The following is a 27,748-nucleotide window of genomic DNA, read 5'->3' on the forward strand; positions in this document are numbered from 1 at the left end:
ACATTACTAGGACATTATGTACGAAGAATCCAAGCAGCCATAGAACACAGAAGCCTTTATCTTCAGTAACAATCTCAAAATGAAACTAGCTTCATCAAACAATGTTAAAGATCTCCCTGGAAAGAGAAACAAAACCAAACAGACCCTCCCCACCCCTAACCCTCTGGATATTAGAATGACTTTTTTTGTACAATATCAACAGCCACTAGCTCTTCTAATTGAGAACACTTGCTTTAATTTATTACAAAAATGATCTGTTGACTCAGTTATGAAAGACAACTTTTAACATTGCTTTAGAAGTGTCTGCTCCTCTTATAGACTACAGTATTAGAAGTGCTTAAAAACATTTACTCCTGGATATGCTCTTGAAATTCAATCAGAAGGATATTCTGTGTGTGTTTATATACCAAATATGATTTTTAATTTTTAAAGCAGGTGAAAAGACTAACCCTAATATGAAACTGCAATTTTACAATTTAATTATTAGTCAGATATGGGCAACCACATGATAGTTTATGAAATCTTTAGGTCTATCTACATTGCTCAGAAACACAAAATAAAGTTTTTACAGCTTTCAGCTTCAAAAGGCTAAAATGTTCAGTCTTTTAGAAGAGTGTCCAGTGTTTAAAAGAAATGCAATTAAGGGAGACCGCATTCAATACACATGAAACAACTCGTTTGAGCTTGCTAATTAACATATCTAACAGCTGCATGTGGGGTGATGAGAAAGGAAAACACATTTGCCATCCAGCCACTACCTGAGATGTTTCTTCTCTGGGAGTGAATCTTCTCTGCAGAACCACTCCAGAAATCCTGGAGCTCCCCTCTGGAGCCCACTGACCCCAGCACTTTTGCTCTTTTTGCCTCTTTTGCTTCCAGCCCCAGTCTGCCACAGAGCCACGTTTGGGACCTCGCACAGCCCCTCACTCAGTGGGTGCCCAGGGAATCCTTTGCAGGCTTGGCCAAAACAGTTGAACCAATGAATGTTGTTTTGCTCCCTTCCTCGTAACTATTCATCTCCACTCTAAAATCAGATGAAGTGTTTCCATGTGAATGCCACAATTACTGGCCAGCTCTTCAGCAAAAAATGAATACTTAAAACATTTGCACTGTCACCTCTTTGTCTGGTGGAGATGTCTTACAGAAGTGCAGTTTGTTCTGTTTCAGTATCTCTGAGGAGCTAAGACAAACCAATAATAAAAGAGTCCTAATTTAGGAGAGTCCTCTCATTAGTCATGTAAATAAAGAGCAGCTATACTAAGCCTATTTCATTTAAATAATAATACAAAGAGTTGATACTGATCTGGTTTATGCACAGACTCCAAAGTGCTTTCCATTGACAGACAGAGAGCATCCCTCCGTGTTTGGGAATGGGAAAACAAAATTGCACAGAGGTTTGCCCAGGGCAGTGAAGAAAAACACAGCCAGAAGAGGAATACAAACCATCACTCCTGGCTCCAGTACATAAAGCTAGGAGAATACATATGTGCCAGCAGTAATATTCATGTTAATGAATAGGCAGCAATCTGTTTAAAATTGCTTCTTTCATAAAGCCCATTTGTCAGTACACCAGCTTAGCTGATCCAACTGCAGCAGATTGTATTTGTATTATCACAGAGACATTTGGGGGAGGTCAGCCCATAATACTGTAGCATATTGTTGGCTTTCACCTTCTTTGATGAAATTTTTTCTTTTCCCCAAAGGAAATAATTTAAAAATTCTCTGAACCAATTTCTTTATCTTTTCGGCTTTTGCATTTAAGGGAAGACAATTATTACCAGCCAGCACTCCAGTATTATTTGGTATAAAAGGAAGTGTGTCCTGCCATCACACAGAAGAGATGTTTTAAACTGATGCAGACTTTCTCTTCACTTTAGCATGAGGCTGTTAGTAATTATTCTCCTTACTCTAAATCTTTAGTATTATTTTAAGTTAAAGGTCATATTTGTGAAAGGCTTGAGATAAACAACTCTGGAATCTCCTGATTTCCATGGAGCCACTGAACAGACTGATTCTTCCAAAATTCACTGCCAAATGAACCTCCCTGCAGCCTGAGATAGACTGGGACCATCCCTGGGCAGGAGACTCTTTAAGTGTGGATTTCCAGAGCTCTTGCAGGCTTCCACAGGGTGGAAGATGGTCCACATGCCAAGAGACAGAAAGGATGTTCTCCCAAAGAAAAATCCAGTCTTTCTAAAGATTGTATGGGAAATGCCTGACAAATTATCTCCTCTTCACTGAGTAACTTCAGTGAATATGCCAAATATTTACAGAACAAAACAATGATCACAACTAATTGTGGAGCAGGGACAAAAACACCAACACCTTGTTCACCATGGAGGCAGTTCCTGTTCCATGGATGTTGGAGAGGAGCAGCAGCTGTGCTGTAGGGTTGTGCATTTATTGCTCTTCCAGAAAAGCCTGTGCAGGGAGCTCCTGGCTGCGGCTGGGCTGCACAGACCTGGGTGATGCTGTCCATGCAGGCTGGGGGAATTCCTGCTTGCCTCATCCAGCTGCCCCTCTGGCCCTGGGCCAGAGCCTTGTGTGTGCAATCCTCAGGCCACTGAAGGAACTCTGACCAACACATGGTGACCCCAAGGAAGAAGGGGCAGCAGTGTGGTGCCACTGCACCCCTGCTGAAGATTCACACACCGTGGGACTTCACACACTGTCCTCCAGAGCTCACAGCTTCTGTGTCCTCCTCACCCTGCCTGTGGTTTTTACCACTAATGCAGGGTCATTTCCTGTTGGTTTTTTCAGCTGAGGCATGGCCACTGAAAAAGATCAACTGGATTTGAAATGTGAGCAGAGAATTCAAGCTGGATCCTGAGGTTTGGGTGAATGACCTTAAGAATTCAGTGTCTTCAAACCTGGTGCTTTACTGGGTCAGCCAAGTTTGATTCCTACTGCTGATGGCACTCAGCCATAGTTTCAGGAGTGACTGCAAATTGAGGTGGTACCAAGCTGTGCTTATGGAGAGCTGTTTTGTCTCTGAGCTGGCAGGAACCAGGAGTCCCTAATCAGCAGGGCCAGGTGAACGCTGTGATATTGAATTCTGCAGCTCCCTAATGCTCACTTTGATCAGCACTACCTGCTTGGTTTGATTATCTTCACACCTTTCCCAGCTTCACAAGCAGGTTTTTGTTCAGAAATAACATCTGAGTCATGGCCATTCTTGTGAAAAACCTCTTTTTAGATAATCCAGGTCAAGAGTGCACACCTAAGAGTTTGTTATTTTTTTTCCCCCTTCATTATTCATTTGTTTAAAAAAAGCCTCACATCCAACAGTGGGAAAAAATGCTACAAGACTCAAGTGAACCTTGAGACACTGTAGGAAATGAATAGCAAACACCTGACTCATGAAAGTCTGTCAACTAATTAGTGTTCATCAGACTCCTCAACAAAGATTTAAAAATAAAAAACATGCTTGCATAATTCAGGATCAGATTGCAAACGATTTCTGATTCTTAAAAAGAGCTAAGTTTGCTCATCTGTCTATTTAAAACAAGCAACAAGATCTGAGCATCTGCATTGTTTGGAAAGAATTTGGATGGTAATTGAAGAGGAGATAAAGAAAATGAATCAGTCTGGAAAGCTATTACAGAACTACTCCTTTTTACTCCTTTGTTACGTGCAAACCCATCTCAAAATTCACCTGGAATCAAAATACCAAAAACGTATTGCAAATGCTCTCCAAGGTTGTATGACAAAACTAAGTTTTTTTCAACGTTTCCAGTGGTTTTTAAATTTGACTCCATGGAGCCAAAGGCCAAATGCCCCTGGAAGCCTGGCTGTGCAGGGCACTGCCTTGACAGGGCTTCAGCCCTGAGTTCTGGGCCCAAATTGCACCTGGTCACACAATGGAAGTGCAAGGACTGTGCTCCTACTCCAGCTTTGAGTGCAAGATAAGCTGAAAAAATTTTTAAAACATCCCAACAAAAATAAGAAGCAATAGAAAAGAAATCCTGCAGGTTTTGTTGTTGTAGGCAAACCATGACAAGAAGATCCCTAGGACTGGTCATTAGCACTTCTGATGGATTTTAAGCCTTCCAAGGTTGGGTGCTGAAAAGTTCTGCTGCCCCAGCATGGTAATACTGTTTGTAGTTTGTAGGACAGAGACACTGCAGGGATGAAATCTCTCTCTACTGGTGGTGTTTTGTGTCTCTCCTCTTCCTCTCTCACTGCTCCAAGGAGGTGGGATTCAGAGGGGCTCCATCCCAGGCTTGATGCCTTCAGGTGCACACCAGCATCCTTCTTCCATGCCATGAGAATTCAGGACATCCAGCCCTAGCAAAATATCCTGCAGATATCCAGGGAGAATGAATGTTCTCACCCTTCATTGTCCCTAAGCTCCCACTGCCGGAGTCCTAGAGCTGCTGGTGAGCACTGTCCTGGCTGGAAGGAGAGCAGGACAAAGCACAAATGCTGTCATTCACTGCTGCCCCTAAAATGTCATCCATCACAGGTTAAGGCTGGTAGCATCTAAAAGGTGTAAGACCAGCTATAATCAACATTTGCAGTTTGTTCACCAGCTTTCAGTAAGGGATTTGCTGGTACTTCTCAATACTGGGGGATGGTGAAGAATGAAAATTTTAGTCTTCACATGCCAAATTAGCAACATCTCTAAAATCCTGCATCTTCTATAAGATCTGCAATGCCACCATCTGAATGGGAGAATGGCTGAAGCCTCATCTCCGTGCCTTGACTTTTCTCTGTCAGCTGCTCTTTGCGGGTCCCTGTTCTGTCTCTCTGTCTCACAGCTCCAAGCAGCTTTACTATGTCATTCCTGTGTGTTTCTCACTCAGGGATTTGCCACCACTAACCTTCATCCTTTTCCCCCTCAGCACTGGCCACACAGAACATACACATGGCAGTCTAATGAATTTTGGCTATGAACACTCCCGCTGGAACATCGCTTCCTTGGACCCTGGGGTAGCTCCACTCCTGGCTAACAGGGTTTTGGACACACCAGGGTGGCTTTCAGATGCTCCTGATGACCCAAAGGTTTAGAAAAATCAGTATAGTCTAGCCAATGTTATAAAGAGTATGGGGAACCAACACAGTACGGAACATTTTGGGCTGTAGAGATCCTGCCTGCAGTTGTGCGCACAAAGGTTTTCCAGTTCCTGTGGCAGGGAAATAACCATATTTTTTGGTCTGGTGTTCTTAACAATAATAGTGAAATACTTGAGAAGAGCCTGATTCTGACGCCTGAGGTACTGCTACTGATCCTGCCTGATCCTGTTCATCCTAGTGGGGACAGAGTTTTTGTCAATGGTGAAAGGATCCTGGACAAAGAACGATGGAGCTGGAAGTGGGAGTTATTATTTCATACTGGCATTCCATTCAGTGGAGGATCTAACTGAGGGGCTGTGTCAGGGGGTGTTTGCATGACACATGGAAATATTTTAAGTGCAGGCACAGCCTGTGGGCTCTGCTACTGCCCAAGAGCAGCTCAGATCCCACCCTGAACCTCCACAGCTCAGCTCCCCAAAGCTGCCACAAATCTCATGGCTGGCACAAGCCAGACTGCTGAACTTCCCTCCTGCTGCCTCTTTGATGTGGGCAGCTGTGGAAAGACCTTGGGCTTTTGACTGCAGCATGGAGAACACTTTGAGTTCTGCTCTCATTTCAGCAGGTGCAGGTTTGAAGTCCTAGGAAAAGAAATGGACGCTTGGTTTCCTGGTCACCTCTCCCTCAGCTTTGTTCTGCCTGTTGCCAGAAACAGCACAAACACTAGTGAAGGGAAAGAGCTTAAAACAGGGCTCCCTTTCTAACTAAAAAGCCTTTGATGGAACAACATAAGTGCAAATCTCAGCTGTGCTGGTCCCAAGACATCACAAACCATCAGCATAGCAAGTAGCATTTTTGAATGCATCAAAATCTTGTCTTTTAGCATTTAATGCGAGACATTACAAACTAATGAAGAGGAGAAATGTATGCAGTGTTGCTGTAAACCAAATATACAGATGTAAAATAATTAAGAATAAACTGTTCCATAAAAATGCATGTCAATAAACCCCCGTCTGATAAAGTGATTTATGAAGAATTTTCTAGAATTGCTAAAAAGAATGATTTCTCTTTTGAGGCTCTGGAAGTCTTGAGTCACATTTTGTTTCTTTTAAAAAAATGTCTTAAAACACATGGCTTTACAGCTGCTGCTTGGAAAATATACACCTCCAAAGTCTGACTTTCATTTAAATACAAATGTACAAAATGTAAACTGAGACAATAGAGAAATTTACAAAACTTTTCTTTAAAAATAATAAAGACAAAATTCAGTTCTAGTATGATGCTATTTAAATACGTGCAAGTAGTCATGTTCATTGAATTTCTATTGCAATGTTCTAAAGAGACAAATTTGATTCACACAGTCTTGAGTGCCACCTCCAAAAACAGACCTGAGTGGAAATTTCTTCTTAAAATGTGAGGCTCCACTGGAAGGAATGGATAGAAAATCTCCATTTTGGGAGATCCAGACTTTCTTTTTTTCACTCAACGGTGGAGGCTCTCTCATCCACAGAAGCTCCAGAGATTATAGTGGAAGGATGCAACATGTTGTTTCATAGGACTGAGTTGGAACTAGCTGCTTCCAGTGGAGTTTGAACTTACGTGATTCGAATTTATGTGATGATTTAAACTGGCCTTTGAATTTGGAGAACTCTTTGAATTGTTCTGATGCTGTAAGGAAGAAGAAGAAAATGACAATTAGATTTCCATAATATGCCATGGTTTTATTTTTCATCCAACATCGTTCATTTTATGGTACTGACTGGACTGCAAGATTCTTGCTTGAGGATCTTCAGATGCAAAATATTCTTCATTTTCCTACCTGTAGTCTCTCTAGGTCAGCAGAACCATGGCAGTTCTTGATGAATGCAGCAAAGAAGACTCACTCCAGCTCCAGGAGCCAAATCAATTCACTGCAAAATATCAGTATCTGCTAAATCTGACTAATACAGAGGGTACCTCCAATGCTCAGGCATGGCTTTAACCCTACAGAAATAGGCCAGTCTAAGAATGTTATTGACATTTGCAAGTGGTGCCATGGTGTCTCATGAAGACCCCACGTCATGTTTTATCCAGGTTGCTCTCTTTATTATCTTGCTTTCCTGCCACAGCTACCTCCCTCAAAATGTGCATTTTCCTTTTTATTTTTTAAACACATAAATCAAGGATTTTCACAAGGAACTTCTTCAAACAGTTTCAAAAGGCATTTCAGCATACCACTGAAAACCAGGTTGGGTGAGAAGTTTTCAACTGCTGGAAACAAAACTCATGAGCAACACTGGAACTGCTGGTGGCAAAAACAAAAAATAAAAATCACACAAGGTAGATGAAAAACTTGGGATATGGAGGAAAATGTGAGAGCCAGTCCTCTCTAAGATGCTCTGCCCTTCTCCTAGCACAGATATCACCAGAACAGGGCTGTGAAAACAAGTATCTACAGGAGTTTCCTGGTCTTATTCATAAAAGATCTCACCTGTCGCTTAAATATTCTCTGTAGCAATCCTTTCTTGGGTGGCTCTGGGGGGTAGCTTTTGTTTAGGTCTGGTGAAATAGTACCATTTGGTCCGAATACATTCAGCTCCTTGAAGCACTCTGTTTCTATCATCTAGTGGAATATGGTGAGAGAGACAAAAAAAAAAAAAAAAAAAAAAAGGGAATTATTCATCTGCACTAAATAAATTCCAGTAGTGCTAGGTTCTTCAAAGTCAGCAGTGTGTGAGGAGAGTTAACAGTTGGATTCCTGCTGGTGTCTGTAGAGGGCAAATAGAGTGTATGAAAACCAGAGGCTGTGTGTTTGCACATCAGACTTGTCAGAAGCTGCCCCACAAGACTTTCTGTTCTTTCCTTCAGCACTGTAGACAATAGCAGGCAAAAACAGGCACACTTACAAAATCCCAGTTATTAGCAGCCCCCTGCCCAAGTGGATCTGCTGTTTGATGCAGAGCTGGATTCTGAAATCCACTGTTGGCTGTGTTTTGATACCAAACAGAGACAAAGACCCAGACATGGAAATGCTGGAGGAGCTCAGGGTCCAGAGTTAACTGCAGACAGTGGGTGAGAGCAGGGTCACCAGGGCAGGATCCTTCCCTTAAGGATTTCCAACTGAGCCACAGAAGGTGCTGAGAGCTGTCGAAACACCTCTGTAGAAATCCAGGAGGAGGAAGTACAGTAGGATCCTTGCCAATTTACACAAATACACAGAGCCAACAGATACAGTCACCTGAACCTGACATCTGTGGTACATTACAGATCTTGAAAGAGGCCATTTGTAACTCATGAAAGCATTAGAGTCTGGCAAGTTGTCCAGTAGCTATATATTACTGGAACATAGAGCTCCTCTTAAACCGTCTCTGTTATGGGGTTTATTGCAGTAATTTTGCTGTGATACATCCTTACCTCATTTTGCCATGGAATAGACACTGATCCTGTGGAAAACTTGGAATAGAAATCGTCATCTGTTTGGTCCAGGTTAACTCCTTTCACTGTGGAGAACTGCTCAATGTCTAACACATCCTTGCAGTACACTGCTCTGGGCTATGTCAGCAGAAAAAAAAAGGAGAAATGACATGAGAAAAATATTTCTGAGTCGGACCATGTGCTTTCATTCACAGATTCAGTCAAGTGAGAATGTCTAACAAGTGTGTGTCTGCATCCTCCTTCTCCAGCTTGCTCTGCCTGCATGTTTATCATCAAAGGCTGACTTCACTTTAAGCACATTAAGCTTCCTATTCTGAAGTCCTCAAAGCATCAGTCAAAGTGGGTTTTAGTCATCCATGTACCATCTGGTTAAGAGGTGAGAGGAAGAGGACAGAAAGAGCCAGAAGAGAAAAATTGAGCCCTTCAGTAGTCTTTTCATTTAGAGAGGGAACAACAGAAAACCAGAATGTTTACGAGTGGCACACTGGAGAGAGCCCTGAAAGGAGGCCTCAGATAGAAGTGCCCTCCTGCCCAGATAGCTGTGGAGTTTGCAGCTTGGAAGTTTAAAGGAATGTATCCTAATTGCTAAAGAAAACAGGGGAGGTTTGGCATTTTTCCATTGTTTTTATTAATAGCTCAGCTGCTGGAGGCTGCCCAGAATTACCTCTATTAACTCTTTTAACATGGCTGCACTTCTTCAAAGGAACAGTCAAATGGCTTTGCCTTTTTGAACTACCCAGTTTTCTGGGCTGACAGAGAGAAAACTCTTTGCAGTGAGGGATCCTTCAGCTCGTGCCCCAGCAGTCAGCCCCAGGGAGCAGAAAGAGCCATCAGTGGTTACCTATCACAGGCAGTGTGTGTGCCCAGAGATCTCCCACCACCAGCACAGCCACCCTCTGCTGTGCAGGGATAATTGAGGGCTGGTTTGTGGGACCAGCCTGAACCCCAGCCCATGTGGAGTCCTTCTGTCTGTCCCTGGTACCAGGACTGCACAGCCAGGGGTCCAACAGTGCAGCACTTTATTTATCTGGTTCTCAGCACTGTGACCAAACAAATTGACCTAATTCCTGACAGAAGTCTTATTTGCTGAAGGCTGTATCCCTCTGCATTCCTGACAGCTGCAATCCGCAACATTTTTGTAGGAGAGGATGGAGAGGCATGGTTTGGATAACAACTTCTGCCACTGGCTATATAGTTTTGGGTGATTCAGCTGACTTCAGTAAAGACCGGGAGATCTATGGATGAAGTGCCAAATAAATTAAATTAGGGGCAGCTCTCGAGCTCCCAATAAAGGGCCATAAAAAATTATGTGCCTTTGCTTTTGCAAATATGTCTGTAAGAGGTGCCTTCTAGGCCTTACGTGCCACAGTTTTTATGCACTCTGGCGGATCCCAATGTGAGCCCAGAATTTTATAATTTTCTACATCAGAAAGAAATAGTAGCTTGTCTCTTATTTCTTCCCACTAAAGCAGGTCGTAACACCATGGGCTAATTGGCAGGAATAACTAGGCTGCATAGTAAAATGTAAAGCAAAACCAGAGCAACTAAAGTAAACTTTTGTAGTGTTCAAACCACTTTGGTTTGGTTGAGCCTGCAGCAACGGGAATGGGAGCTGCCAAGATGTTACTTTCTTTAATATGTTAAAATGGCAGTGTTTACTTAGAACCATATGGGGACTTTAAGGATAGAAGCTCCAGCCAGAAAGAGAGCCCTGCAGGAGGGAAATAATCAGATAACTCTGTGCACTGGGCTAGAAACCGATACCACAAAAGGCTGGAAAAAGTTTTGTTGTTGCCAGTGCAACAAAGCCTTTCAGTATGTGTGAGCCTGGTGTGTAAATCTGAGTAAGGACTCACTGCTGGGTTCTGTGCCCCAAAAAGCTCCAAATGCTCTCCAAGGTCCAAGTCACCTTCTCTGCTTGAGGTGCCACTTGATAGCTGAGCCTGGCTCAGACTCTCACAGCAAACTACTGTTTTCATGACGATCCAGTTCCACAGGGCCCTGGACTTTGTATTTCTGGTTTTACCTCTATAAACATGCATGCACACATTTGTTTTTCACTGCTGATTGTCCCAAGCACCACCTGGTCCTGAGCACACTTATTTTCATAGTAATGCCATGGATAAGGGTTCCCAGTGTGTCCAGGAACGCTGTGGTAAAAGGAGTGGGAACGGATCAAGCCCCAGATTACCAGCCCGCCTCCACATGCCCACAGAGCCCTCTCTCCTCTTCCTCCCAGCCTCCCCACTCCAGCCCCACCACTTATCACACCTTCCTGGGGTAGCTCCCCGTGCAGAGAGCGATGACAGCCCTGAGAGAGAGAAGCTATTTTAGAAACAAACCTCTTAAAAGAGGCCACTGGGGGTTCTTGCAATCGTACTTACATCAGGCACAAAGGGAGGTTCCAGCATTCCTGCTTCTAACCGCTTGAAATTCATGCTCTTGAAAAAGGGGTGTCTCTTCACTTCTGCTGCCCCTTCCCCTTGACATCCCAGCCGCTGCTTCACGTCCTTGGCCAGGAGCTGAAACATGCCAACAGGAATGGTGAGGGTGTCAGGAAGAGCAAGAGCTCCACAAAGATATTTTTATCTCCACTTGTTTTTGAATGTGCCCATAGGGAAGTACAGAGGGGAGCTGCAACAGCTGTTCCTTAAAAGCTGAAGTTAAATGGATTAGGGCTGCACTGTTCTACATGCTGGTGAAATCCTCAGAAAATCACCTGCTGTAAAGTATTTACAGTCAAAATAGAGACCATTCCTTTCACCTGCTTTCAGTGAACAATTTCAAGAGGAAATCTGACATATCCTAGTAACATTTGAAGATTCACATTCATAAGCTCCATGTGCTTTGTCTCAGTTATTTTGGTTTTGTTTTTTATGTTTGTAAGAATAATTTCCCCTCAGAAGAACAGGTGCATAGGAAAAACCAAAAATACCAAATTGCATTTGCACTACCTTCCAGTGCAATGACACATTGAACATTCATGGGCTTTACAGTCATGGCCTTATCTCTGCTGAACTCAAGGTGGTTCCATCCACGGAGCCAGTGCCCAGTAATTATCCTCAATTCTGCCTTGTTTGTTTTCAGAGAAGGGCAGTGCACAGCCTCCACCTGCTACAGCAAGTCCTGCCTGTTTCCTGGGTACCCACAATGGAGCAATGCCCACCAAGAGAACTCAGCATCTCTGGTCTGTCAGACAAGCAAGGCCACGGACAGAAACACCGTGCTATTTACAGGAGAGACTCAACAGGGGAGGCTCAACAGCACCTTCCAGTGCAAGAGAGCTGGAGAGGGACCTTGGGTAAGGGCATCTCACAAATAGACAAGGGGGAATGGCTTTAAACTGAAGGAGGGCAGGTTTAGACAGGATATTAGGAAGAAATTCTTCCCTGAGGGTGATGAAGTCCTGGCACAGGGTGCCCAGAGCAGCTGTGGCTGCCCCTGGATCCCTGCAGGTGCCCAACTCCAGGATGAACAGGGCTTGGAGCACCCTGGGACAGCGGAAGGTGTCCCTGCCATGGCAGAGGGCTAGACTGGACGGTGTTAAGGATCCCTCCAAGACAAACCCTCCTGCGCTTCCCTCGGTGACCGTGAGCCGCTCGGGCGGTGCCGCCGGGAGGCAGCAGAGGAAAGGGCAGCGGCGGGGAAGGGGCTGCTCCGGGGATACCTTCCGTGGCTCCCGCCGCTCCTCCGCCGCTGGCCCCGGCTTTGCTGGCCTGCAGTCGGGCCAGGAGCAGCGCTCAGCCCTGCCCGGGTGGGCTGTGCCCGGTGATGGCACCGAAAGCATCAGCAAAGCCCAGCGGGGCTCGGCGGCAGGCGGGGCAGGGGATGGTTGGGCTCTCTGAACCGGGCAGGCACCGGGAGCACCCCTGGGAGATCCCCGGGACCGTTCCAGCTGCGGGTGGTAGGATGCAAACACCTCTGGGAAGGCTGGGGAGGAGCCCCGTGCTCCCGGGTGCATCCCTGCGGGAGCACGACCGGGAACCAGGGATGCTCCCGGGGAGCCTGGGGATGCTGCTTGTGCCCAGCTCAGGGCTCGTGTGCCAGCTCAGGGCTTGTGTGCCAGCTCAGGACTCGTGTGCCATCTCAGGGCTTGTGTGCCCCAGCACCTTCTGCCTCAGCCACCGAGGCAGCAGCCCAGCTCAGCTACCTCATCTCACCAGCGGGGAACTTGGAAATTGTTTGTTGCTAATGTCATGTTGTGCTCTTTACTCTGGTGCCTGGCTGGGGCTGGGGTTTCTTGTCCTTATCAGGGGTTTACAGTGTCACAGCTCTTCAGCCTTCTCTGAATGCTCTGCTACCACTGGGCATTTCCACCATCTGGGCATTGGTGGTTTTCTGATCTGACTGCCAACAGCCACCTCAGTTGTGCTCCTGTGTTGCTGGGGGCCTCATTTCCAGGCTGAGATGGCAAATGGCTTTGGCAATCCGTGTGTCCCATGGTGCAGAGGCACCCTCCAGCCTGGCCTCAGAAAGCTCCAGTGGCAGCAGCCAAGCCAGAAATGGTGGTGAAGGGGTTTGTAGACATAAGAGTTTTCTGCTCAGGTCTTTCTGCCTCAGCAGCAGCAATAGCAGGAGACTGAATGATTGGAGGAAAGGGTTTAAAGCCACTGGTGCTGGCCACAGTAGCAGTGTTCAGCTTCCAAATAGCAGCAGCCCTTTCTTCCCCACACTTTCCTCTAGCTCTGATGCTGCCAAGCTGGTGACATCTGGGCTGACAGATCACAAGTGGCTGATCCATAAATGTAAAAAGACTTGAGGAAACATCTGTATGCCTTGCCATTCTCTGAGCAGAGAGATTCACATGATACTGTACCACATCCATCTGACTCACTGCAAAAGACCTGTCTCAGAGCACTTCTCTAGACTTTGCTTTCCCTGCTAGAAGCAAAGAGGGATCCTTTGCTTTCAAACAGCTGTTAGACTTTGAATTCTCATGGTCCTGAGACTAGGATTTTTTTGGTGTGTTTTAGGTTTTGAGGTGTGTGTTTGGTGTTTTAGGTTTTGAGGTGTTTTTGGTTTTTTGTTTCTGTTTTTTTTTTTTTTTTTAATCCTATCCTCTAGCCTGTTTGAAGAGAATTTTAATCCTATGCTCTAGCCTGTTTGCTTTGGAATTTCCAGTCAGAATCAGGCTTGCTCAATTCTGGTTGGGCAAAGAAATCAAAAGTTCTTTTAATCTTTTATTCTCATGTCAACAGGACTTTCCTGACAGTTGGAAAGAAGAATCTGAAAGCAGAAAGACCATTTTTAGTACCCATGGCTCTGGTATACTTTTGGAAATGATACCTCGGACTTGCTGAGGAGAAGGTGGTGGTAGGAGGGGATAGATCTGGACTTTCCTGGAGATGATACAGGAGACCTCTGCAGTCTCTGCTCTCAAGCCAGCTCTGAAGGGATGAAAAGGGGGTTATTTCCCATCTCTGCAGTCTGGATTCTGGGCTTAGTGGGGAGACCAAGCTGATCTGTGAATTTGCCCTTGTCAGGCTGTAAGATGTTTGGAGTGTGCGGTCAGAGAAAAGGGTAGCTGAGGACAGAAAAAGGCTGCCTGGGGATTCCTGGGTTCCTCCATGACAAACAAGGGAGTATTCAGTAACTTCAGATGCAAGAAGGAAGTTTCTGGAGCATGAATGCAGTTGGTTGTGGGTGGCTGGCCACTGCTGGCTGAAAGACACAAAAGGGAACAGGCCACTGGGAATAGGCTGGGACTGCAAGAACAGGGAAAGGAGAGGATTCTCCTGCAAAACCCTGCTGCAGAGGAGCAGCTGCAGTCTCTTGAGAGTCCCAGGAGAGTCACAATGGTGAAAAAAAGCTAGAAATAAATAGAATTTGAAAAGCTGTAGATGCAGCCAGCTCTAGAGATGGTAACAGGTGAAACCAGACATTCTTCCTGGCTTCTGTTGTGGATATCAAGACATAGCACGGACTAGAATATTTTACATAAGGGAGAATCCTTCCTTTCACCAAGGAATAATTAGTCTTTCACCATTTCCTGCAGCCCCAGAAGCTTTCTGCAATAGCAAACCCATACAAGAGCCTGAAATATGCATCCCATTTGGGAATCTGACATGGAAAAGAAAATGGAGATAACAACAGTATGTTATAAGTCATCTCTACACTTTTGTTTAACTTTGCTTCAAAGGGTTTATTTAATATGAATAGAGAGCAGAACAAAAGCAACTCCATCAGGCTGATGACAAGCCCTCCTGGGACAGCAGTGCAAGGGACCCCATCAAACACAATTTAAATGTAATTCTGCAGTAGAGCCTGCAGATAATTCACAGTTTCAAATCTGGAAATGGCCTGGGCCACCCAACCATGCATGAAGCTAATGCCAAACAGCAGAGCTGTGTGTTCTGGTGAAAAAGGCTTCAGTTGGCATGGGACATTTAGGGTTTAGTCTACAGGGTTCATGGGCAGACCATGACTAGAACAGGACTTTCAAAGAGAGTCTTGATTAGCAGCAGTAAAGTTCCATCAAGATCTTGATACAAAGAGCTCTCTGATACTTTCATGTCACTCATTGGATCCCCACTGGGGATTCAAACTCTGCAATGTCTGAGACTTTTTTCCATGACTTTGTTTTGCTTCCTTTACAAAAAGAAACAACTGTTGTGAGGATTGCTAAAAAAAGCCAAAAGTCCCCAAAGCACTGTTTTATCTTCATGTGATCAGTCAGTTCATCTCCAGATCATACCATGTAATAAATAATTCCAAGTTCTAAGATGTTAGTCCTAAAATTATAGGAGTAAGGAAAACAAAAAATTGCCACTCATGAAAGGAGACAAGGGGAATGCTAAAACCATTTTCATTGACCCAGCTGATCAAGCAATTTAAAGAATCACCTAGCAAAAGTTCAGCCCTGCCACTGAAGTAAACATATTATTTTAAGCAGTTTTTAGAGAACAGAACAGCAATACTATGGTCAGTTACTAAATGAGAGCAGAGAGATGAAAGAGCAGTTCTCTTTGGGCACTGATAAACTTTAAGGTGTCATAATGCTGATTTCCATGGGATGAAAGCAGAAAGGAGGGATGGCAGCAGGCGGGAGTAGCTGTATGATGACAGAGCTCCAGACGGTAAGTGAGGAACAGGAAAAAATTGCTTTTAAGGAAAACAGAACCCCTTGTCTTTTAGTTGGTTGGGGTGACACTTTGAAAAGGGAATGGAGATCAGAAATATGGAACAGCTGAGGCTGGAAGCCACATCAAGACATGGTCTAGTCCAATCCCTCTGCTCAAAGCAGATTTTCCTAGAGCAGATTGTTCCAGACCTTGTTGGGTTGGGCTTTGGGTATCCCCAAGTGTGGAGACCACATAGCCCCTCTGGGCAACCTGTTCCACTGTTTGGATACCCTCACCATGGAAAAATGTTTTCTAATGTTCAGAGGGAACAGAACAGCTCCTGTGCTTCCGTGTGTTTCCCTTGTTTCCTGTCCTGGTACAGGACACCAAACCAAGAGTTTGGCTCTGTCTCCTTTACACCATCCCATCAGAGACCCCTCGTGCAGGGTAAAATGGGAGCTGCAGGGATAAAAGGCATCCGGGAAGACAAGTCTGTGGGAAATGCAGACAAGCAGGGCACTGACAGAGTGACAGGAGCACAGCAATGACGGGCCATCCAACACTGCTGACTTGAATGCACTTCAAGTCACATCTCTGGATGCATGACTGCACTTGTCAGGGAAAACATGCATGTACATCAGTGGAGCACGAGGCATAACCACAACAAACACAGAGCATTTCCTAGAAATACTGGATTTTTTTCACAGAAAAAACACACCAGGAGCAGCTATGTTATATGGGAACTATGGGTTGGGGAGCTTCCCAGAAAGCCAGCTGCCCCTGTTCCTAATTATTTGTTATTCATCTCTGTTTCAGTCCAAAATGAGGTCTGATTTATGGGAAATTACTTACAAAATGAAACATGGAAATAGGGGATGGATGATGATTAATGGGAGCTGTGATATGTGCCTGCGAAAATGCAAAAGGGCACAAACATCCAGGAGGGGAAGGCTGACGTGGGGTGACACCAGAGGGTTTTCCTATGAGTAAATGAACAAAGACAATGTATTTCCTGGTGGTGATGCTATTAGCTCATGAAGCAAGCTCTGAAGAGAAGGCTGGGCAACATGGTGGGAAACATTTCCCCACTCCTGTCCTGAAGAGTCCACTACGGAAAAGCCTTTTGTGTGGGATCTTTGAGAAGGCTCAAGTTTCATTTATGTATTGCAACTTTTTGCTTCTTTTTGCAGATATGATGGGTTCTTTATGACTCTTTTGTTTCCTTGTTAAGAGGCTGATGCAAAGCAACAAAGGCTTTCAATATAAAACGCAAAAAGAAATCGAGAAAATACATTTGAATAACGGATTTAAAAATAAAAAACATCACTTGGTAAAATAAATTACTTTTCAATGGGAAACCACAAAGGCCATCACACTCAGTATCAGGACTCAGACTGTTCCTGCCTCAAGATACTAATGCTCAGAAAAGGAAAGGTTATCTTTGGATCCATTAATAGTTTTCACAAACCACCTCAATAAACATGCCACATGATTGGACAGGGAAGAAATAGTGGTCAAGTTTTCAGGAATAATTTATATATAGTCCAAGCTTCCCTGAGGCAAGAGAAAGAACTAGATGATCTCCTGAGGTCCCAACTCCCTGAAACCAGTCTCCATGGCTGGAAGATGAAAATGACCACTGCAGTGTCATGACTGTCTGCTGCCCTGGGAGTGTGGTAGGTCATCTACAGCACTATCCCATCAATGCTACATTTAATTCTGCTCAGCTTTAAGTTCTCGTGGTTATTTTCAAAGTATTTGTTCATTCTGTAATGCAAGGGAAATAAAGAGTAACAAGAAGGGCTTCTACAGGTATGTCAGCCAGGAAAGGGGGGTTGGACCACGTGATCTTTAAAGGTCCCTTTCAACCCAAACTATTCTGATTCTGTGCTCAAGCAGGTAAAATTTTTGCCTCACATCTCCATTTCAGATTAACAGCAGGACGCACACAAATTCCCTGCCACTCCAGCAGATGCTGCTCCTCACCTGGTGGGAGCTGAGATGCTGCCTGAGGAGAGAGGGCAGCCAGCTGGGGCACATGGGATGGTCTGTGAGAGCCCATGGCTGCCCCAGGTCCTCCCATGTCAGCTGCACTGGGGGCTCTGCATCACCAGCTAAGGGCAGAGAACAGGCCAGAGCATCTCTCAAGAGTGATGTCAGTTAAATACCACCCCGAGGATTCGGGAATGACTCGGTGCACTGGGACTTAATGACTTCCAGGCATGACTCTTGGCAGTGATACCATTATTATTTTGCAAGGAGACTTCAGTGTCTCTTCATGCAGCCAGCCAACCAGAGTGTTGTGGATCTGCTCTTTGCTTGCCTGTTGCACAAGACATTGGTGAGACCCTCCCTACCTATTTGTTGACCTTTCCTCCCCTTCTTTCTCCCTTCACCAGCAAACACAGATAGGCCATTGTCTCCAAAGGAGACTTCACTCGTTCTCAAACAACACCCAGAAAAGGCCACATCCTTTTCCAAATTACAATTCAGCCTTCTAAAGATGGATGTCAACAAGACATTGATGAATTCAGACGCAGCTTTGAGATTTCTCAGAGGGATTGAGGATTTCCATTGTCAGACATGGCTATTGTGCTACGAAAATGACTCCCAGCTGAAGGAGTGAGAAAACATTTTGAAGAACAGCTCAACAGTATTAAGAAAAGCTGGATACTCTGATACCCTGGGGGAAAAGCTGCTAACAAAGTTAGTGAGATGGGCCGAGACAACATTTGAGTGTCACAATAATTTCATTGCATAATCTTTGTCCTGCTTACCCCCAGCTCTCACCAAAGACAATGGAAGCGTGGGGTTTGCAGTTCCGTGCAGGAGACAATCAGATTCTTGCATCATCGAGTCCTTTTTATTTTTTTCTACAAGGTTATAAAAGACAGAAATGCATTCTTGACTGCAAACTAACATTCAAAGTCTCATGAGAATAGATACCGCTCCCTAGGCCATAAAACTTTGGAGAGAGCTCGGGATGACCGTGATGAATCTCATGGAGAAACAAGCCCAAATAAACAGTTTGAATGAATAGAGAGGGCAGTCACCCCATCCACAGATGAGCTTGGTTAATCCTTGTTTCTGCAGCCCCTCCATGGCACCCTGTTACTGCTCAGACCATGTCAGTCACACTTGTTAGTGAAGCTGCCCCACTGAGCCTTCCAGCCCCTTACCATTTTACAGATGGACTTGGCCTCCTCAGAGAACTTATGGGAGTACACCTCCTCTGTCTCCAGCACTCTTCTGTCCACTTCTTCCCTCTTCACCTTCTCTTTCCTTCCGCGGAATGGCGATTGCCCAGCAATCATTTCATAAATGAGACAGCCTAACCCCCAGTAGTCAGGGCTGAGTGTGTATCTCTGGTTGTTCAGCACCTCTGGAGCTGTGGAGGAGAGTGAGATGCCTTGTGGAAATGCTTGGTATTTACACAGGCAGAGCACTTAAATGCCTCGAAGTATCATTTTGGTGACTGAATACACATGCAGAGAATGTTTGGTGAAATACAGAAATACCTCCTGATTGCAGTTGAGGGCATTACAGGAAATGCAGCATGCTACATGCCATGGTGTTCTCTCTACATGCTACATGCCTTGTCCATGCTGTCTTCTGACTTCTCTACCAACTCAGTCCAATTTAAAAAAAAAAAATCATGAAAGAAGTTGGGTCTAAATATTAAGCAGAGACCTAATTTTAAGAGTTCTTCCAGATTTCTCCACTTAGGGAAAAAGGAAGTGCAAACACGCATCCTGTAAACAGCCGTGACATTTCTTCAAAAGCAAATTCTGTCTCTTTGGTCAATTCATAGCTTTTCTTTTTCCCCTTTAAAGAAACTCCAATCCATTAATTTTGTGTTGCAACAACAGACAATGCTTCTGGGCAGAGAGTCTTGCAGGCACCCTCACCTCCATGCAGGGGTACAAACACACATCTCCACGTGCTCACAAGCACAGAGCCTTAGTGTGCACACAAACTTACACTGAGATAACAAAATTTAGACATGACAACTGATTTGCTTGCTTTCATTAAAGTCTCCATATGGTGTAACAGTGGCTCACATCAGCTAGTTTCTATTCAGTCAAATAAGCATAAGCAATTTTTACTCCAAGAAATATGCCCACCCAGAGAATGCATGAAAATAATTACATTGAGTTTAGAAAACAGATCTACTTAAATAAGGGAATGTAGTTTTTGGGGTTTTTTTTACCAATGTACAAATCTCTACTTGTCTTTTGTGCAGATCCTCCCCTGCACATAGAGGAAAGCTCAAGGTGACCCTGGTCAAGATGACCACAGGTGTGGACTTACCCATTTTATCATAACCATGCAAATACATTGTAACTCCTATACAAAACAGCAACTAGAAAGAAACCTTTATTTTGGCACATAACCCTCCTAAGATAAATCTACAATAAAATCACTGGAATCCCAGTTGCTGTCTACCCTTTCAATTTGTTTTGCTGATGTAAGGTTATAGACCAGCCTCACTGAGAGCTGTAGAGGTCCAGCCTTTCACCCTCTTCTGAATTTCACTACCAGGATTTTTGTAGGAGTTGCTGCATGACACTGGACCCAGCTGAATGTGAATATTTTTTATTCTTTTTCTTAAGCTTTCTTGGAAGAAATATCTCTAAAACTCAAGTAACCTTGGTAAATTTTTAAAAAGATGAGCTGTGGAAGACTTACCCATATACCCTACTGTTCCTACTCTTCCACGGATTGATTCACCCTCAGGGATTTTAACAGCTAGACCCAAATCAGATATTCTAATATGGCCTAGAAGGAAAGAAGAAACAAAACAACACAAAGCAGATATAATAACCTGACCCAAATTAGTCCAAAACCCACAACTGTGGTCATTGCTAAACTACTCCTGCAATTTACTGCATTTTAAGAAAAGAGTGTTCTGAATCACTGAATTGGAGCAGTTTCATTGATATGGAAAAGAGGAATTATTAAGGGCGCTACAACGCAGTGAAATAAATGCTAACAGTAAGGCTGTGGACTGCAGATTGTATTAGGTATTTTAAAACCAATGAAAAAAGGCAGAGAGAAGCATGCTGCGGGGAAGTATCTTGAACTGATCACAGAGGATGGATGGGCTGACACAATTCTGTAACTCTGTGATGGCTGAAGAGGCTACATCTGGTCTGCAAGTCAGCAGGAGATTTGATTATCGCTGCCTTCACCACGAACCTGGGTTTGCATAAAACCAGACTTGCCTCAGCAGAGCATGAAAGTGCTTTCAAAAATGGAGAGGGGAAGCACTGGTTTAGAAATTAGAACTCCCTTTGTGTTGCACCAGCCTTGCAACAAGGATGGAAAAACAACAAGGAAAGGCAGAGAGCCCCAGCAACGCCGAGCTCTCGAGAACAGCCCCTGCTGAGGGCACGGCTGCTTCCTTCCATCTGTGCAGCGAGCTCCAGCAGCTCAGCCACCCCTAGACAGGAATATTAGTGTATGCTGAGCCTCTTAAACACTTCAGAGCATTATTTGTCTTTGTGCAATATATATCCTGAAACTAACTTAATCTACTTTACTGTGAAAGCATCTCTGTAAACCTCCGAGACTTACCATAATCATCCAGCAGGATATTTTCTGGCTTCAGATCTCTGGAAATGAAAGATAGCAGTTATGGGTATGAACCTGGTTTTGATAGTGTAACCATACAACTGTGTGAGGGCATTTATTACTTGTAATAAACCAATTGAGTGTCAACTCAAACAGCAAGGAGCTCCTGAAACCAATACAACCTTTTACAACTCACTTCACAGATAGACTGAAACCATATGTCTTTTTCTAAACTGGAGTTACAATTTTTCACTAAGCCAAGCTTTTAGTTCCTAATCTACCCTGTAATGGACTCATCCATCTAGTCCTGTAAGCCCTGTAAACCAACCCCTATAGTCCTGTGTGCTGTAAAATCTCTCTAACATTTTCTGTTATAAAATCTTATGTTAAAAATAATAGGTTTTAGAATACTTTATTTACATGTGAAAATAGAAATAGCAATCTGCTGGGCTCAAATGTTCTATGTCTGGCATCTGAGTCAGACCAAATATGTGAATGTGTGTCCATGCACTTGCACACATGTGCAGTATTTTTGAGTTTGGAAAATGCAGGGCAGAGGTAAGAATGCTGTGTCCAGATTAAGATTATTCTTACAAGCATTTGTGAAACTCTAGTGCCTGTGTGGTTTGGAGCAATGCCATGAAAATGCTTTGGGCAAGGTGGTCAATCTCATGTCAAAGGTGTGCCTTTTACTGTTCCTGAAAAAAAACCCCAAAAAATCCCCAGATCTGGGCAAGGTATAAACTTCTGAAGTGAACAATCTGTTTTCATATATTTAGCAGAGCCTTGGCAGATCATTCTTCTGAAAGGTTTGTCTGCACAAAACCTTCTCCACCAGCTGCTGCTTTGAGCTGCTTCCCAGCCCAGCCACGCTGTCCCCTCCTTGACCAAGGCTGTTTTCCAAGCCTTTCCAACTTCCAGAGTTGTGCCTTTCCATCACAACTCTGCAGCTGCTGCCATTCTTGGGCTGCTGTTGAGGTGGGAGCCGGGCAGGCTCCTTCCCATCCTGCTCAAGCAGAGGGGGAATGAAGCCAGCCCAAGAGGTGTCAGAGGGGGAGATGGACATGCTGGGCAGGGAGTGTCCCAGAAGTGCCCCAGGACTGGGCTGTGCTGGCCTCAGCCTGAATGAGGCACCAGCAGCTGGGTGAGGCAGGGAAAACAGCATTGCTTCAATTCACCACATCATGCCCTGGCTTTTATCTAAACACAGTGCTCAGCCTGGTGCAAATCCAAGCCCTGCTTGGCCTCTTCTTTTTGTAAGGCCTCCTTGCATCTGCGAACCAGCTTGGTTCTGGTAACTTCCCAGCAAGAGGCATTTTGTGCAAAGAGCAAAGAGAGGGCGTGTACAAGAGAAAGCCTTGCACCAGGGCACGGGGCAGAGCACAGAGCCTGCCCCACCTCTCAAGCTGCACCACTCCAGCATCATCAATTTTCCTGTATATGAAGAGAGGTATTTTATAGTTTTGACAATGCCAAAGTTGGAATTTTGAAACTTGCCTTGTTTTTATTTATGATTTCAAGCAAGAACACAGAGCTCTGTGAGTAATCTCCTCTTCTTGCTTGCTTCAGACCTTCCTGACCTCCAAGATAAACCTCACCCCATGCCCAGTGGTACCAAGCCTGCTTTTCAAACAAACAATGCTGAAATATGTGAAGGGCAGCTGAATACTGAGGAGAAGCTGTGATTTTGTTTAACACACCACTGTGGGCTTTCCCTGCCAATCAGCAGAAGGTTTCCAGTGCTGGAGCAGCACGGTCAAGGGCATCGGCTATTTATTTTTGAAAAGAGGTTCTGAATCCTGTAAGAATCATTCCCTTGAAGAACTCAGCCTTCATCAGTTATTTCATCTTCTGCTCAGCAGTTATTAACCCCACTTAAAACTGTAACCGGGGGCCAGTGATAAGAATCTTATGTGCAACTTGGGAAGTTGTTATCTTTGAATGAGAAAATGGGAGACTTCACAAGGACTCTGAGAACACCAGTTCAGTTCTTAGGGTCCTCTGCGATTCAGGGCAATTAGAGGAAGTTTTCCTCCCCCTCCCAGGCATCAGCTGTCATTCCTGTTTTCAGACTTCTGGTTCCTCAAGATCAAGGCTGGCTTCCTTTGCATGGCCAGCTCTTCCAAGGGTTCATGACTGAAATGTCCAGGAGGAATAAAACTCCCTGGTGGACACACTGACACATACAGCTACTTCCCAAAGGCTCAGCTTCCCATTTGTAAAGTAGCCTTGCCCAAACATACTGAAACATAAACTGCTGGCACTGTGCCCGTGCTCAAAAGGCAATTGTTTGGCTGTGCAGGGCAGCCTAAACAACTAAATTAATCACTTTGGACAAGGCTTTACCGTGTATTTGTGCAATGCCTGGGACAATGTGAGCTTGATGCTGACTGGAGCTTCCAGGTACGGCTATAGTATAAATTTTTAAAAATTACATACATAAAAATTAAAATATCAAAAATTAATAAAAAAGTAAATATATAAAAAATATATTAAAATAAACATATAAAATTATAAAATACAAATACATAATATAAATTATGAATAGAAATGAATTTAAATGAATTATATATATATAGAAATAATTTGAGGAGAACCAGCAGCTTTATACATTTGCTTTCCACGAACAACCAACCGGTTGACCTTTACTAACGTGATGCAGTTGAGAAATGTAGCACAAGTGCCATGCTTGACAGGGGAATTCTGAATGAGATAAATCTGACTCTGAGCCTGGTTGTTCTCCCGGGTCACGTCTGCAGCGTGCGTCAGCAGCGGCCCAGGAGATGGGGATGCATTTTCCAACGCTGTGATTTACTCAGGAGCATTTTGTTTAGAGAAAATGAAATTAAGTCTGAAGAATAAGTGTTTTGTGATGAATTATTCGCCTTGAGAAGGCAGTAGCATTTAGCTGCTATTTTTTATTGACCTATATAGCACTTCTCACAGGTCCCACAACACGCTGCGCTGTTACAAATGAGGGGTCTCTGCAGATGCTCCTGACATACTGCTAGAAAATGTCACCTACAAGGATGTAGTATCATTCATCACCAAAATGAATGTGCCATCTGAGGTGTAAAGTAGCAGCTCTTTTAAGAGTAGCATAAGAACTCCTGCTTAAGGAAGTAGGTGCCATTTCTCTCAGAGCCACTCACTATTTTATGTGGCCAGATCTGATTTGTTCTATTAGAAAATGAAATTAGTGTGGCATTTTACCAGCCATATTATGAATGCACCAGTCATTTTTTCAATAAAATATGATTGTGAAACACTACACTACCTCCTAAAATGTTTGAAAATGTGGTAGGAGGTTTTCTAAGGGAAAAGGAAGCCAGACACTTCACTTATGATTTGATTTTTCAATTGACGTTAGACACTTAGTACCATTTAGTTCCTTGGGGAAAGAAAAAACTTCCTTCTTGGGTGAGCACCAACTAAATCAGCATGTTATCTGTCTGCCCTCTCTGTGCCAGCTAGCAAGATGCAAGGCAACCAAGTGTCATTTTGTTAAGAGATCTCCAAGGAACAACAATATTGCAATTTCTATGCATACAAGCACATGCATCATATGTATTACACCCAGGCATATAAAATGATTTAAAGTGTGGCTTGGCTTTTAAAAATAGCATCTCATTGTCTATTAATCATTGTCCTTGGAAGTTCTTTCATCAATTTACAGGCCCTCTTCTGCTGTGAATGCCAACAATGATGATTTCACAAGCGGGGATGATGAAGACAAACAAGAACCGTTGTTTACAACTACAGTGGCTGTTGATTAAAAAAAATAAATCCTCGTGGAGTCACAAGAACTCTGTCTGCAATCTGCTTGCTTATTCAGCCTGCCCTGGAAAAGTGCTTGTGTAGAGCTGGAAGCCAAACTGGAAGCTGAGAACTTGGGATCTGCCCTCCTGGAAGCAGCAGCGGCGGCGCCGGGCAGCGCGGTGCCCGCTGGCTGCACCCATGGATGGGGGGATGCTGCCAGCAGGATGCCTCTGTGGTGTGGTTGGGAATGGGCCCCCTTCCATGGCTGGCATGCCAGGATCACCATGATCCCACCCAGCTAATCACACTCACACCAGTGGAAATCCATGCCCTCTGTCTCAGACGCCCTTTTGGGATTGCATGTCCTCTGCAACAGAAGTTTTCCCACACCTGACATGCTGCAGCCCCTCATGCAACATAATCTAACTAATTAAAATAGAAGCTTGGATAGAATAATCTCCATTTCATCCCAACTAGGAACTCAATTCCTTAATGAAATCCCTTTAAAGGAACTTCCATAATTTTCTTCTGTTGCCCAGTGCACACTGAGGTAGGGTTTGGGGAGCTTTGTGCTAGTTCTGGATAATTTAGACAGGATGTATTAGGGAAGCAACTGCTTCCTTCCATGATTATTGTATCATGCTGTATTTATACAGGGCTCTGCAAAATTTCAGCCAAAGCACTCAGGCATCTCAGCTGTGCAGCACCACAATAAGAAGGGAGGAAGCAGACAATTCTTTCCTACCCAGAACAGACATCCTAAGACTCTAGAGACTGCTTACCTGTACACAGTGTTTTCTCTGTGAAGGTCTTCCAAGCCACAAAGAATCTCTGCTGCATAAAACAAAGCTCTTTCCTCCTCGAAGCCTGGGTTTCCCATGTTGTAGATATGAAACTTCAGGTCACCTCCGTTCATTATGGTCAGAACTAAACACAGTGCATCCTTTGTTTCATAGGCATAGGCTAAATTGACCTAGAAAAACATTTGCAGCACAGTTGTGACAGTTCAGATGGCTGCTAAGAAGGAAGTGCTAGCTCTTCATTAAAGATTTTCTCCAGAAAATTGAAAAAAAAATACATTGACTGAATTTGGTATGGGCTTTCTTACAATGGCAAACATGTATTTTAAAAGCACGGAAAAATCAGATGCTAGGATTCTACAGATTAATTTGTGGAATCCAGCCTATTTATCACCAGAAACCCTCAAGGCTCAGATGGCTTCAGAGGCTGGACAAACATACTCATTCCAGGCATATTTTCCCACGTATAAGAAATGTTAGTAATCAAGGGAATCTACACCTCCTGCTGCACCATTTTGCATCTGAGTGAGTTCCCTGGAAGGCCCAGATATCCCAGTCCTGGGTGATCAAATTGACCATCACGGAGATGTGAAGGTCAGCATCATCCCTGGAGGCTCTGGCGGGTGCCCAAGGAAAAATCAGAGCAGCCAAAATCTACCCATCACTTTTCAATACGTGCCATCCTCTGGCAGAGGCAAGTAAACATGTAAGCAAACACCTTGCATCTGCTGTATACACAGTGTTTCCTGAAATAAGTATAAAGAACATGACAGATGCTGAGATAACACCTTTTTTCTTTTTCTAAATCTAAGGCAAGTTTCAAAGGAGGCACAAGAGCTGGTGTGACTCAGGAGAGCCCTGCATCAGGCCAACCAGCTCCACCTCACTGCTTAGATGCTTCTGCAAGCCAGTCTCATCTGATCTGTTTGGGTTGAATCTCCTTCAGTCTCCTCCAAGCACCTCTCTCCCAGACCCTGGGAATTCAGGTGATCACACTGGATAAGAATAGCTCGTCCTGATGCAGTTGTGATGCAAGCCAAGGCTGTGAAACACATCATGCTCCCATGGCAGGCACAGGCCCCTTGACTGCTGCACTTCTCACGGACCAGAGACTAAAATGAGACTCAACAAAGGTGCACGGAGCAGGGCTAAGGTGCAAAGCAAAGGGATTCAGCTTCTGGCAACTTTCCAGGAACAGGAGATAGAGGAGGCACTGGATTCTACCAGAACAGGTGAGCAGGGAACCACAGAGCTCAAACAATACTCACTACAAACTGACTATTGACTTTTTCTAAAATCTGCTTCTCATTGAGTGCCATGGATTCGCCTTTCCTCTTCTTGATCCTCTTCTTCTCCAGTCTCTTGCAGGCGTACATCTTCCCCGTGGCTCGCACTTGGCAGGCGCAGACCTGCGGACGGAGCACAACAATTGCCGCGTAATTCGAAGCAAACGCTGTGTCTGGGCTGCGCTTTACTCCCCGCATCTCCTGTGCTTTGGTCCTGCTTTACTCCCCACCATCTCCTCTGCTTTAGTCCTTCTTTGCTCCCCACCATCTCCTGTGCTTTGGTCCTTCTTTGCTCCTCACCATCTCCTCTGCTTTAGTCCCGCTTTATTCCCCATCTCCTCTGCTTTAGTCCCGCTTTATTCCCCATCTCCTCTGCTTTAGTCCCGCTTTAGTCCCCACCATCTCCTCTGCTTTAGTCCTGCTTTACTCCCCACCATCTCCTCTGCTTTAGTCCTTCTTTACTCCTCACCATCTCCTGTGCTTTAGTCCCGCTTTATTCCCCATCTCCTCTGCTTTAGTCCCACTTTATTCCCCATCTCCTCTGCTTTAGTCCTGCTTTGCTCCCCACCATCTCCTCTGCTTTAGTCCTGCTTTACTCCCCACCATCTCCTCTGCTTTAGTCCTGCTTTACTCCCCACCATCTCCTCTGCTTTAGTCCTTTTAAGGCAGCTTAGCGAGCCAGGCCTAGGCAGGGCCAGCTGGGGCACTGACTACTGTTTCCAAACCTGCTGTGGAACATTGGTTTAATTATCTCACTTTCCTCTGCCTGCTTCCTCTCCCACCTCCTTTTGTCTGTGCGGATTTTAATCTCTCAGTCTGCACCTCCCCTGCCTCTGCTGCC

The 27,748-nt window shown here is 44.5% G+C and overlaps 1 protein-coding gene across 2 annotated transcripts in view; it reads right to left on the reverse strand.

Annotated features, from left to right (window-relative positions):
- Positions 1-6,236: 6,236 nt before the first annotated feature.
- The window catches only part of GRK5 (G protein-coupled receptor kinase 5), a 148,408-nt gene continuing 126,896 nt past the window's right edge, over positions 6,237-27,748 (reverse strand). The window contains exons 8-17 of one of the 2 annotated variants that reach the window (XM_041461385.1): positions 26,890-27,030; positions 25,604-25,794; positions 21,066-21,103; positions 20,178-20,267; positions 18,668-18,876; positions 10,812-10,949; positions 8,407-8,544; positions 7,484-7,615; positions 6,833-6,923; positions 6,614-6,681 (exon numbers count right to left, since the gene is read on the reverse strand). In XM_041461385.1, the coding sequence (XP_041317319.1) occupies positions 6,921-6,923; positions 7,484-7,615; positions 8,407-8,544; positions 10,812-10,949; positions 18,668-18,876; positions 20,178-20,267; positions 21,066-21,103; positions 25,604-25,794; positions 26,890-27,030 (1,080 nt within the window). In that variant the 3' untranslated portion in view covers positions 6,614-6,681; positions 6,833-6,920. Of the gene's footprint in view, positions 6,682-6,832; positions 6,924-7,483; positions 7,616-8,406; positions 8,545-10,811; positions 10,950-18,667; positions 18,877-20,177; positions 20,268-21,065; positions 21,104-25,603; positions 25,795-26,889; positions 27,031-27,748 lie in introns of both variants that reach the window. The other variant, XM_041461383.1, reaches the window with a different exon arrangement.

This window comes from Pyrgilauda ruficollis, unplaced genomic scaffold, assembly GCF_017590135.1.
Source record: "Pyrgilauda ruficollis isolate IOZ18807 unplaced genomic scaffold, ASM1759013v1 scaffold15, whole genome shotgun sequence".
In the NCBI taxonomy this organism is placed as follows: domain Eukaryota; kingdom Metazoa; phylum Chordata; class Aves; order Passeriformes; family Passeridae; genus Pyrgilauda; species Pyrgilauda ruficollis.